The 14080-nt window shown below is 36.3% G+C and overlaps 1 protein-coding gene across 1 annotated transcript in view; it reads left to right on the top strand.

The window, feature by feature from the left end:
• The window catches only part of Ush2a (Usher syndrome 2A (autosomal recessive, mild)), a 640567-nt gene that overhangs the window by 106051 nt on the left and 520436 nt on the right, over positions 1-14080 (top strand). Inside the window, exons 11-12 of the mRNA XM_013015154.1 lie at positions 9230-9425; positions 13155-13793. Of these exons, the coding sequence (XP_012870608.1) occupies positions 9230-9425; positions 13155-13793 (835 nt within the window). The remainder of the gene's footprint in view (positions 1-9229; positions 9426-13154; positions 13794-14080) is intronic.

Genomic DNA, 14080 nt, shown 5'->3' with positions numbered 1-14080 from the left:
AAAGCATTAGTTTCTGGATGTTAGTGTTCATAAGGATCCCAGAAAGAACATTATGAATTGGAAATTTCCATGATTGACATTTTAATAATTTTGGTCTAAGCTACTTGGTTGTGTATAATCAAAACTCTTCTGAGTACTATGAACTTGTTGAATGTAGATTTATGTGCCCATATTCTTTTCAGTCTTTAAAAATGTTATGTAAGTGTGGGAGGCATGGATCAAGTGGTAGAATACTTTCAAATCATGTCCAAGTTTCTGAGTTCAAATCTATGTATTTCCTCAAAAAAATTAAAAATCATGTACATTGGAGACAAATATCTTAAAAAAAATCTATGAATGAATATTTTTGAAAACTTAAATGTAAAACAATTTGAGATCAGTTTCAAAGGCTATTCTAGAATCCATAACTAACTCCTTATCATAGTGAGCAGAAATTGTGATTTCTATAATCTTACATTTGATGGTGACTCTCAGACAGATTTCAGTGATATGACAATTTTAAATAATTCATTCACTTAATAAATATGGTAAGGGTTCAACTATATGCCAGACACTGTGCTAATGAACATTTATGTAAGAACAAATAAGCAAAACAACCAGAACTGTTGCATTCAACTTTCCTGGAGTGAAAACTGTGATTGTCATTCAATGAGCTCTGCGAGGAGTTGATGCGTCCATTGCCAATGCTTTCCTTGTCTAATGCAGCCCAATTTCAGAGTGGCTGTATTCCTTTCCTCTCTCAACGGCTCCTTCTGCATTGGCCTGGCCATGCATGTCTACCCAACGTAATCAGGTTAGGCAGCTCATGCAAGTGAGCCCTCTCTGTTTTCTTCAGTTGTCACTGCACAACTCTTCCAGTCACATGGTATCTGGCTAGTCTCAATGCTCATTCTCGCACTGGTATTATGAAGATCATGTGACTGTGGGTGGGTTGTTCCCACTGGCTTCTCTCACAAACAACAATTACTTTGTTTTATTCGACATGATGTTCATGGCTTCTTTGGGAAGATACAGTTATTTAGTTATGTCTTTTCATGTTGGGATTTAGGAAGATCTTAAAAAAAAAAATCTGTGGTCACAGGGCTTGGCTGTGGTTTAAATGAGTCTCCCGAGGTTTTGCGAGTTGGAAGCATGGTCATAGGTCAGCGATGCTGGCGTGAGATGTGGTGGCATCTTTAAAACATGGCGACACCTGGGTGGTCACCACTGGCTCTTTTCTGATCACATCTACTGGGATACCAGCTGCCCTGAAGTCCTCTCCCAAGCCACGCCAGATCAGGTACCATGCATATCATCACGCATCCCGAAGTGTTCTTCTCCTCATTAAGTATCCATCACCAGTCATAGAAGTTAAATAGAGAAGAAGACCTTCTCCATGTGACCATGGTCTCATTGTTCTCGAGAACTTGTTCCTCATGTTTTGCCTAACAAATTTATAGAATACATGGAACGCCCATTGGAAAAACAAACATATTGACTATATGGAAAAACCACAGCTCCTAATCCTTTTTGCTATCTTCCTACATTTTAGCTCCCTCCCACTTTTCCTCTTTTTCAATCTTAATCAATGCCTGTCCCTTAATCTACTTCTATATTATTCTGTACAACATTGAACACTACCCATATAACATTTTTCGAAACTGAGTCCAGCCCCAGCTCTTCCCTGTGAATTTAAATCAGGTCTCCATCTCTTTTTCCCTCCCTCCCTCCCTCTCTCTTCTCTTCTCCTTCTTTTCTCTCCCTTTTTCTTCTTCTACCACCTTCCTCCCTCTCTTATATTTCAGACAGGGGTTTGTTATGCATCCCAGAATGCAGGCTAGCCTGGGACCACATATGTAGCCCAGGTTGGCTTTGAACTCAAGATCTTCCATCTCCTGCCTTCTGGAATTACAGACATGCATACCATGTCCAGCTGAATTGAGATTCCTGAATCTAGGAGTATAAACACAAATAGAATAAACACAAGTAGGATGAATAGAAAAATACCATCAACAAGCAAGGACCAGGCATTTGAGAATCTGACTGATTTTGGAGCAGAAGATAGTTGATAGGAAACAGAAAAAAGAACACACTAAATGCAAAATAACTAAAAGAAAAATATATAATTAAAAAAGTTTAGTCAAACAGAAATTGATCTAATGATAGTGAAAATAAACAAGCTCCATGGTTGGTTAACTGATTACTACAAAGAGAAGAAAATACGCATTTTACATCATAAATAACTATTTGAAAATAATTTGGCATACTGAATGAAATAGGCAGATTAACACAAAGCACAATATGTAGATGTATATGGAACATTAATGTGGATCTTAAAGGTAATAAAAAGTAAATTCCTCTATTTAGATTTTTAAAATTACATTTTAAGCGGGGTGCCGATGGCTCACACCTGTAATCCTAGCTACTCAGGAGGCTGAGAGCTGAAGATCATGATTCAAAGTCAGGCTGGGCAGGAAACACTGTCAGACTTTTTTTTTTTTTGGTCCGGTCGTGGGGCCTGAACTCTGGGCCTGGGCGCTGTCCCTCAGCTCTTCAGCTCAAGGCTAGCACTCAACCACTTGAGCCACAGCGCCATTTCCGGCTTTTTTCTTTTTGCTTATGTGGTGCTGAGGAATCGAACCCTGGGCCTCATGCATGCAAGGCAAGCGCTCTACCACTGAGCCACCTTCCCAGCCCCCTGTGAGACTCATCTACAGTAAACCACTAAAAAACTGGAAGTGGAGTTGTGGCTCAAGTGGTAGATCACTTGCCTTGAGCTGAAGAGCACAGGGACGCAAGCCCAGAGTTCAAGCCCCATGACTGACCAAAAAAACAAACAAACAAAAATACATTTTAAAGTAATATCTCAGGTTGTGAAGATTTCATGGGTAGATTCTCCAGTATTTTACAGGAGTAAATAATATTGATCTCACATTAATTCAGTTAGGAAATCAACAAAGTGTATGTTATGTACTTCTCATTTCATTTTGTGAGGGCTGCCTAATTCTAATCTCATAGCCAAGGTATCAAGGAAAAGCCCATATCAATATAGATAAATTACATTATTATATTATTAATTATGTACCACAATGTAACTGTGGATGCAATTTAGTTTATTGCTTGAAAATCATTTGGATCTCAGTATAATAAACTAAATGATTTAGCATAAGAACCCTGTGGCATTATCTTAACCAAGGCTGAAGAAAATAGAAAATATTCAAAATAGAAGAGAACTTCTTCAACCTGAAGAGGGTGTCTGCTTCACAATCTGTAGCTGACAACACACTCAAACATAAATATTAAATATTGCCCCTCTGAGATCAAGAACAAAGGAAGGATATTTTCTGGTACAACTTCTATTCACAATTGTAGCAGAGGTCAGATGTGGTCCAAGATAAAAAACAAGTCATAAACTTTATGAAAGTAGTGAAACTACTGTCGTTTGTAGGCAACACCATGCTGTTTGGGCAATAGAAACGTGATTGCTCACCTGTCCCCATCCACAGTCAGCCTGCTCCTCTTCCAGCATTGTTTACAAAGCCATGCAAAAGTGCTTGTGTTTAAAACAACGGGACTTATGTTAACTTAGTAGCTATCCAAAATAGCGACAAGAAAAAAAAATCTCAGAAGCAAGATTTCCAGCCAGATTTCTGCCACCCAGGCTTCCTTGTAAAAACAACAAACAAACAAAACACTCTGGTGCTATCCCTGAGGAAGCATTGGAAATGCTTTGTGACATTGAAGGAGCATGTTGAAGCATGTTGAAGCCTCATCACAGAATTTAGACGTTCTTGGTCGGGCAGTTAGGAGCTAATGCGAGCTGGCTTTGTGCACAGGGGTAATACCATGGTGTACCAAGTTTGCCAAAGGCATTCATTACAATCCACTACTCATTAAGGAAGTTTGTGCTTCAACACATTACTTGGAATTTCTGATACTTGGTCATAACCCAATGGCTACTAATATTTTACTCAATTTTATCATTGAGTTTATTTTGATTTTTTTGCAGAAAACATCTTTGCTTCATCCCAGTTGTTTTCTCCCACCTTGTCTCCTTTGGGAACCTACATCATATCACTGTCAGAATTAAGGGTAGATGAAAATTAATTTGTTGGCTTTTGACTCAATGGTTCTAGGAAGAGGAAAGAGTCATAGACTTTCTTCTCTATAAAATAGCTGAGTAAATGATGACAATTCTGAAGGAAGAGAATGGTAAAAACTGGGAGATATTACTAGAGTAGTATGATTTTATAAAAACCCATAAAGGATATATCATGTGGTGGCATATGACCGAACATTTGTTGAATGGCAGGTTGAATTCTTCTGACAGGGAAGAATAAGAATTAAAGGGTTTCAATAAAAGTCCAAGATGTTATCTCCATAAATGAATGTGCTAAAAAGGTACTTATTGATTCAACTATTTCACTTCCCCCCATTCATATTTTTTGTTGTTGTTGTTCAAAAAGAACCTCAAAATTCAATTTGGTTTCCAGGGCAGACTTCCCATTCTTAAATTTTTGAGTTTGATTTCCAAATTCTTGGTTTCACAACAGCAGCATTACCTCATTGGCTTTTAGTGAGTTACTTTCAGATGTCATCTGTGGAACATTAGATTTTTCTCTACTACCAGCCAAATGAATGCTTACAAAGACATAGATTTATGCTGTCTTAAAGAATTGCTTTATATTACTTAGAGCATCGTGGCAGAACACACAAATACTTTGTCCCATCAATCTTAAAAGCATGCTTTACCTTTTATTTAAACACAGTACTATTTTCTTACACATGCACACAAGAAATCATGTACGGCTTCTCAGATCTGTCTGTGAATATAGAGGATGGATGAGAAAGCTGAGTAGGGTAATTATTACAAGATCTTCTAATCAGTTGTAATAATATTTCTGCCAAACTGATTGTGACAATTGTTACCCAAGTGTGGATATTCACCATTGCTACCTACTAGACATACATCATGGACTTTTGCTCTATGGTTCCAAGTTGGAGAGTCAGTGGATGTGGTCAAGGAATAGTGTGGAACAACCATTGGTGCGTGTCAGTGTTCAGAGAAATTTGTAAAGTAATAACCAGAGCTTGACTGATTTTTTTTCCTACTTGTTTTCACTTCCTGGTAAAAGCCAGGACATTAACGTTTTATGGATCTAGCACTCTACATATTGCTACTATTGGATGGGTAACTTACTGGATTGTGTAGCCTTATCAGGCATAATGAATTTAACATAGTGCCGTATGAGTGTGAGTTTGGAAGTGGAGGCGGTCACTGCCTGGCTTCTAATAAGTACCTTCATCTCTCTAAGGTTTGGTGTCTTCTGCAGAATTAAGATCAGTGCATTTTTATAATGACTTCAGCTCCTGTCACGGTAGATAGAGCCCACATAGTAAGGAACAGGGCTTGGGAAGGAGATGGGAAAGCTAATAAAAATACATGTAAAATAAGTAAAATTTCTTTACTATGTTAAGTGACAAGGAAAAATTAGATCTGGTAAAAGGTACAAAGAGTATCATTTGGAGAAAGGGAATTTTAATTTTTAAATTGTAGTTAATATAGTGAAGATACATGTCACTGAATGCATAACATTTGACTTGAAAATTGAAAGAGATGAAAAATTGAGCTGGGTGGAAACTGGTCCATGAAGACTCTTCCCCAGCGTAGGGCAGTTGTGGACTCTGAAATGTCCTCCAAAAGTCAAATTCTCCCAAAAAGGCTCTGTTGTACCTTCTGGGTTCCCATCCCCACCCCCAAGATGGTGCTTTATTTCTTGAGCCACAACTTCATTTCTAGCTTTTTTCTGGTTAGTTGAAAAAAGAATTTCATGGTTTTTCCTGCCTTGGCTGACTTTGAGCTATGAGCCTCAGATCTCAGCCTCTTAAGTAACTAGAATTATGGGCATAAGAAGACTATGCCTAGCAAATGAATCATTTTCACATAATGGCCAAGTTTAGTCAGTGTCTATAGCTTCTCCCTTGAGAACACACACACACAACCACACACACACACACACACACACACACACTATCAAACTCACATACACACACATACACACTTACAACCCTTTGTTGTGGTTTTCATTCCTTTTCCCTTCTTCCTGTACTATGAGATGCTGGGAGGAAAAAAAAAAGAAGTTTAGTCAGTGTCTATAGCCTCTCCCTTGAGAACACACACACACAACCACACACACACACACACACACACACACTATCAAACTCACATACACACACATACACACTTACAACCCTTTGTTGTGGTTTTCATTCCTTTTCCCTTCTTCCTGTACTATGAGATGCTGGGAGGAAAAAAAAAAAGAAAAGAAAATTACAATAGACACATCAGAATTGAGTTACTCAAAACTAGTGATCACTTTTTTCTTTAGTATCAAGTATGCAATAACTGAACATTACAGATAGAGGGAAAACCGTAAGACTAACCACAGATTTTCTGTCAAAGACTAGGAACAGCAAGATTAAAGAAGGATGAAATCAGTCAAAATATTCTATGTAAGCAGGTGAAAACACAACAATGAAGATTATCGGGTTTGGTTTGGAAGGGTATGAGAAGAGTGATTTGATCAAGATACATTGTATGTATATATGGACTTGTCAAAATGAAATCCCATTTGTGCAGCTATTTGATGCTTAAAACAATATGGAGGAAAAAATACAAGAAAACAGTGGAAATGCTTTTTTAAATATAGGAAGAAATGAATGAAGTACTTAGAATTTTATGTCTAGTAAGAAATCCTGAGATTAAAGTGACATGAAAACAGTAAAGCTTTGCAACAGAGAAAATTAACAACTTTCTCACAAGCAGATCTTCACTATCACAATGTTTTACGGCTTTATTTTGTTTTGTTTTGAAATCTTAGCAAAACATAAGATAATTCCAGATGGAGATGGAAATCTGTACAGAGAAATGAAGAACTCCAAAAAATGTCAGTTACGTTAGGAAATATATAAGATAGTTTTCTGATCATTTTATTCACCTTAAAAAACTTGAGTTTAAATAGAAAAAAACATTTTAGTTAAATGTAGAATAAATGACAATGCCATCACAATAGTTAAAAGAGAAGAAAAGAGCAAATAAAACCATTTGAAAGCTTTTTATCCTGTGCATGTAGTTCATCTGTTAAAAGAGGACTGAAATAAATATGTAGAAGAAACCATCAAAATGAAAGTAAAACAAAGAACTATCCTATTATGATAGCAAGGATAGAATGTGAAATCCCAAACCGATAGACCAGATAGAAAGAAAATTGCAAGACTTAAGCCTAATCTATCATCATGTTAAAGTTACATATTTTAAATATTCTAGTATAAAGTCAAAGACTAGAAGATCATTATTCAAAAAGTAAGTCCTCATAAATGGGCTGTAAGGATTATATTTCAAATTCAAGGCACTCATAGGTTAAAAGAAAAGAAAAACAATAGATATATATGCAACTACTATGGATCAGAAAACACAGATAGCCACAATACAACATTACATAGCAGAAAGAAGTCAAGTTTGTATTGCAAAAGGATAATTTAATCAGTAGGCAAGACCAATGATTAACATAAACCAAACCAAACAACTTCCTATATGCTAAACAAACGGATAAAGGAGAAAGGAAAAATAAAAAGAAAATGCACCATTATAGGCAATAATTTCAGTAGTACCCTATCTTAATATGCAGTTTTAAAAAAAAGGCAGAAAACTATTCAGTATATAGACCTGAATGACAATATCCGCCAACTTTACCTAATTGAGGTTCACAGAGCGCTTGGCCCCATATCAGCTGAGCATACACGTACTTTTCAGATCTACTGAACACAAAGCAGCAAAAGAGCTTAAGTGGCTCAAGTAAGCAAAGGACCAGGCTAGTTTTAAAGGTGGAGGAAGACCGTGAAACCCCAGGGCCAGAGCAACAACAGCATAAGCACACACAGAGAAAATGAAGAGCTGGATGCACTTCAACAGAAAGAAAATGGGCGAAGGGGCGACCGTGACTATAAAAGAGAATTGAGGTCTGAAGACACATCTCTGTGTTAAAATCCTGCCATAGCATTGAACTTCTTGTCTTTATTCTACGATGCATATACATCTGCCCTATGTAAGTGGGGGGGGGGTCTAACTCTTACCTTCTTCTAACCAATTTAGTATTACCTATGAAAGTAGTAGATAAACACTGTGTGTTTTAGGAATTACCCTTCTCAACACAGCTGCTTGTCAGCCAACCAGGGGCCTCAGACCTGTATTCTTACATACTCCAGAGGTGGAAATTGAAAGGATCATAATTGGAGGCCAGCCTAGCCTAAAAAGAAAATGTTCCATTTCAATGTAAGAAGCTGGGTATGGTGATGCCTATTGTCACAGCTACTTTGGGGAATAAAAGGATCATGGGCCCAAATGCCCAAGCAAAAAGCAAGAACTGATCTCAAAATAATGAGTATAAAAAACTTTGGAAGTATGGCTCAACAGTAGGACAATCGTATTATCACACATGTGCACACACGTACACATAAACACATACACACACACACAGTCTTCAGCAGCTCAACAAGAAAAAGTACAGATTCAGCTTTTTGGCATGAAAATGCTCCAAAAAATAACGTCTTATATTACTTACTATTATAAAAACCAGATAAATATATCTAATGTGGGATAATACTATAACTACCTAAAATACACTGATATATTCCTACAAAAGGGAATGATGTGTGAAAAAAAATATATCAGGGTGATTCTCAGCAGGCATAAATTAATACTATTAACAAAGAACTTCAAATTCTATTCACACAATGATATGACTGTATTATCATAGTAATATTCTATATTAAACATCTGGCAGGAAGTTTTAAACAATATTGGACCTAGGATCTAGGAGGTAGTAAATGAGAAGGGAGAAAAAGCAGAGAGGTAGAATCATAAGGACTAAATTAACTGACTTTTTCTATTTTCAGACTCTCGATGTCTATATTTTGATTTCTTTATATAGTGCCTAAATGCTTAATTCCCCCATTTCCCTTTTAGTCATCTCCTATTGAATTCTTGGCTTTATTTCCATTCTGTTCTAAATTTTCACCCTGCTGGAGCTCCTCGTGTTTTGTGTCAGGAGGAAAAATACCTTATTACCTTCTTGTCTATTTAACATTTCAAGTTTTTTTTCCCCTCCCTCCTTCCCGTCTTGTACCTAATGAGCAAATTATCTAAAAATAGATATGTTCATCATTCTACAAAATGTTGTATCTTCTCTAGATTGGAGGCCAGTGTAATTGTAAGAGACATGTGTCTGGCAGAGAGTGCAATCAGTGCCAGAATGGATTCTACAATCTACAAGAGTTGGATCCTGATGGCTGCAGCTCCTGTAACTGCAATGCCTCTGGGACAGTGGATGGAGATATTACCTGTCACCCAAATTCAGGCCAGTGCAAGTGTAAAGCAAACGTTATTGGTATGTGTAATGCAAAAGTTTACAGTCACATCTCTATTTCGAACTGGAATAAAACTCTCTATTTGATTTCTTAACTGAGCTGTAAAGCAAATTTCCTTGCTCAAGGCAGGCTACAAAAAAAAAAGGAAACAATTTGGATGAAATTAGCTGTCTAAAAATGATTAAATTAATAATTCTATCAAGCTGCAGCTTGAAGCTTAGTTTAATCAACCCTTTAGAAGTTTCTTTATTCTGTAGATGCATTAGTTCACATGGCCTTACACTAATAAGTCATAGAAAAATATAATTTGCTTACTGCATAGATGTTTCTTTTAGAAAATTAACGCTTTTTCAAAATGTTTTACACTTAATGAGTTCTAAGCAAATCATTTCTATGCTGGTTTCCTTAATATACCAAAATAAATGGATTTTTTTTTCAAAATAGTCTGTGCTACGGGGCTCTTTGTGATAAATCTTTCCATTTTTTTCTATTATATTTCTTTGAACTGTTCCTATGAAATGCAAAATAAGTCAACATATTTCCATAGATGGTGTATATTGCTAGGGTTAGTTATAAAGGGCCACCTAATTTTAATTTTGTAATTCAGTACCAAGCTGATTATAATAAACAGCTACCTTTGGTGTTATTTATCATTTTTTTAATGTAAGACGTGCTTTTTTGTTTGTTACTCCCACAGGTATTTTTCAGAAATTAGATTTGATTATAGCAATTTATTACATCCAACATTTTTGAGGGGAACCACCGCCACATAAGGACAAAATTTATCAAGTGCCCAAAATGCACTGTGTACATAATGCACTTTGAAATTTTGATATATGAGAATATTATGAGAGGAAAGTTCCCTGATAAAATGAATCCTGTATTGGAACTGAACAGTTCTTAGTTCCTACAGGAAGTTTAAAAAAGACCTTTGCCTTTCTATTGTCATTCAGGTATTAGCTTTTCTAATGCTGACCTGAACCTCACAATAATAAAAATACGCCTGGAGTGATACACACACACACACACACACACACACACACACACACACACACACACACAAATGCAGACATACATATGCACACATTCTAACTAAAGTTGTTATGGGTGATATAACATAATCTGTCTCTTTCCTATGTGTAGATAGGTAATATACACATAATTCTGGCAGGCAAGCATTTCTAATTAATTAAATATATGGACATGCTTAATATTAAGCCCTTACTGGCTTAAACAAAGGAAAAACATCAAAATGTTTCATGTGTCTTGTCTTTGTGCGCCCCAAGCATACAAACGTGAACTCTCCAGAAAGAAAAGGACAACTAACTTGTGAAGAGAAGCACATCTTTGTGTTTTACGTGATGCAGAATGAATTCTGAGACGCTGGAATTCCATCAATATTGCATCCTTTGTTCTTTAATATGAGATATATTTTAAACTCAAGATGTGAAATGAAAGCTAAATCAGGGTCTTTTAGACAATGAAATGGTTACATCTCTCTGTCAAGGGACCTTTTCCTATAATGGGTATATCCCAGAGCTCAAGGGAGAAAAACATCAAAATTTACCTAGTATTTGTTATGACCTCTCCTTCCCTCCATTTACCTTATACCATTTACCTGTTTTCCTGTTTTTTTCCAAGTAGTTTTCTGTAGAAAATATATTTATAAAAACTATTCATTTAAAATGATTATAATCATTTCTAGATTCATTTCTATAAATGCAGTCTTTCTAATAAAAATATGAATTTGGCATGTATATATACATTTCCTAATGGGATTAGCAAGTAATCTTATTGAATATTACCTTGATAATAGGAAATTAGAACAAAATCCCTAGAAAACACAAAGGTATGTTGTATAAGCTTCAGAAAGCAAACTGTTAGAGTTAACAAAACTGTTAAATCTTACTAATGATTCTCTCACCAGGAAAATACATTAGCACCAATAATTTTATTAAAGTAGGTCATTCATCTAGAATAAAAAGGGAGAAGAATGTGAATTAAATGCCAAGTGTGCTAACTCGCCTGTACTTGTTAACACGGAATGTGATACCCTGTAGGCATCCTGAGTATCGTTAGGAATAGATTACCTGTCAGGAATATGTATGGCATATTCAAATAAGCACTGCGCATATTTTTAAAACTGATATGATATGAATCCATGTAGACCAATTTTAATAGTTCAAAATGAGTCATAATTCTTGTTAACAATACAGTTATTTTTAAAATTTGCTGCAATAGTGGCCCTTTTTTATTTTCCTTATTGAAATTAAATGATATGCCTTAGGTGGGTCATTCATCACTGTTAAAGAACTCGCCATCCATTGGAGTTCTTAAATTTTTATCCCTATATATGCATCCGTGTGATGAATTTTCTCCCAGTTTAGGAATGCTTTCTTTCATATGTGTTACTGAGTGTGAGTGAGTTTGACCCTTACTTTAGGACTAATTTTTCAATTGCAATTATAGTTTGAAATAAATGTTTCAACTGATTCAACTCCACATAGTTATTTAAATACATGAGTATGTACTGAGCACCTAATGGAAATATTTTCTAGATATTTAGTATTCCATTAAAAATTCTTTGCTTTGTACTGCTCCTTTTGAGGTTAACTTATGTTGTCAGACATTTAAGTTTCAGTGACAAAACATTTTTCTCCATTTATAAAATGTATATATGCACTTCTTCAAAGAGAAGTAATATAAAGAGAAGAATTTACTTAGGGATTAAAGAGGTATGTTCTGAATCACACAACTTGACAAGCAGTGGTTGCTTTATGAGCCAAGGAGAGCATAATTTATATTAATTGAAAATGATAAAATATAGGAGCAGGCAAAAGGATTAAAATAAAAATTGTTCTAGATAAGTTTTATTTATATTAATTATTTAAATGTGTTATACTCAAAAGTCAGCATATATGTCTCCCAAAAATAGTTATCAGCTTAGCATTTTATTTTTCCTCTGCAAAGGTTTATTCAGGTATAGCAAAAATTGTATAGATTTATGGGGTCCAGTATGTTTGGACTCCTCCTCCCTGGTATGGGATCCAAATATTACACACACACACACACACACACACACACACACACACACACACACACACAAACACACACACATAGTGAAATGGTTCATTTAGGTTAATTGGTATATCTCTTACCCCCACAAGCTTTGCAATGTAATAATTCAAAATCTGTTTTCTGATAGACAGCATACTGATTTTGATTCAATATCTATTCTCCTACCAGTTTTTAAGTATACAATATACTATTTGAATTACAGCCAACATGGCAATACAGAACACCAGAGCGTATTTATTTTAACTGAAACCCTGTAGTTAGCCTAACATGTTCTTAAACATTGTTAGGCAATTCTAATTTATAGGAAAATCAGTGAGGTAACATACAATTCCGTGGCCCATTCAAGTGAACATTTTTTGTTGTTCTATGATGCAGAGGGAAAAAAAAAACCTCAATGCATACAACAGAAGCAACATTCACACTCTGCATTTTATGTGTCCTAATAATACATAATTACATTTTGTAAAGAACTTTGCAGGGAGGGTTGTGCTTGAGAGCTCAATTCCGCATTGCTATAATGTTTCAAATGTATGTAAAGCTGTCTGCCATGTTTTTGCTCATAGTTTCTATCTGGGCTAGATCTGCAATAGTCTGGTTTGCGTTTTATCTTAATTTGCAGGGAATTTTCTTCTTTTTTTTTTTTTACCTTTTCACATATATCTTATTTTTAGGGATTAGATGTGATCGATGCAATTTTGGATTTAAATTTCTCCGAAGTTTTCGTGGCGATGGATGTGAGTCCTGCCAGTGTAACCTCCATGGCTCAGTGAACAAATTCTGCAATCCTCTTTCTGGGCAGTGTGAGTGCAGAAAAGAAGTCACAGGACTTCAGTGTGATACCTGCAGAGAAAACTTCTATGGCTTGGATGTCACGGGATGCAAGGCCTGTAACTGTAATGCTGCCGGGTCCCTCTCAGGGACAGTCTGTGATGCTGAGACAGGCCAGTGCCTCTGTAAGCCCAATGTTGGAGGGAGACAGTGTGACCAGTGCTTGGCAGGCTACTTTTATCTGCAGCAGAAGAATTCTTTCCTCTGTCTGCCTTGTCACTGTGACAAGACCGGGACGGCCAATGCCTCTCTGCCGTGTGACAGGTCCACAGGACAATGTCCCTGCAAATCAGGAGTCACAGGTCTTCACTGCAATCAATGTGAGCCTCACAGATACAATTTGACCATGGTCAATTTACACACCTGCCAGATGTGTGAGTGTGACTCCCTGGGGACATTTCCTGGGACTATTTGTGACCCCGTCAGCAGCCAGTGTCTATGTGCGCCTAACAGGCAAAACAGGTGTCACCAGTGTCCAGCAGGTAAGGCACCACTGTGGTACACTTTTACAACACACACACATGTCCCTTCTCTTCTGTAACCCCCTCACAAGTGATTCCTGTTTCAAGTTTGTGACTTCCAAAACATTAATCATCAACGTGGTTGTTGTAGTTATAACACAAACAAGGATACAGTTGTTTTACGTGTCCAAGATTATCTAGTATATGTGTTGCTAGTTGTGTGGAGAAAGCACTTTTGACACATTGCCCATCAAACTTATTTCATGGCAGCTGAGACTTAATTTTGCAAGTTTCACTGATTGAAAGCT

Source organism: Dipodomys ordii, unplaced genomic scaffold (genome assembly GCF_000151885.1).
Source record: "Dipodomys ordii isolate 6190 unplaced genomic scaffold, Dord_2.0 Scaffold26, whole genome shotgun sequence".
Taxonomy (NCBI): Eukaryota; Metazoa; Chordata; class Mammalia; order Rodentia; family Heteromyidae; genus Dipodomys; species Dipodomys ordii.
The sequence above is the reverse complement of the archived record's forward strand: the minus strand, read 5'-3'. Positions and strand labels throughout refer to the sequence as shown.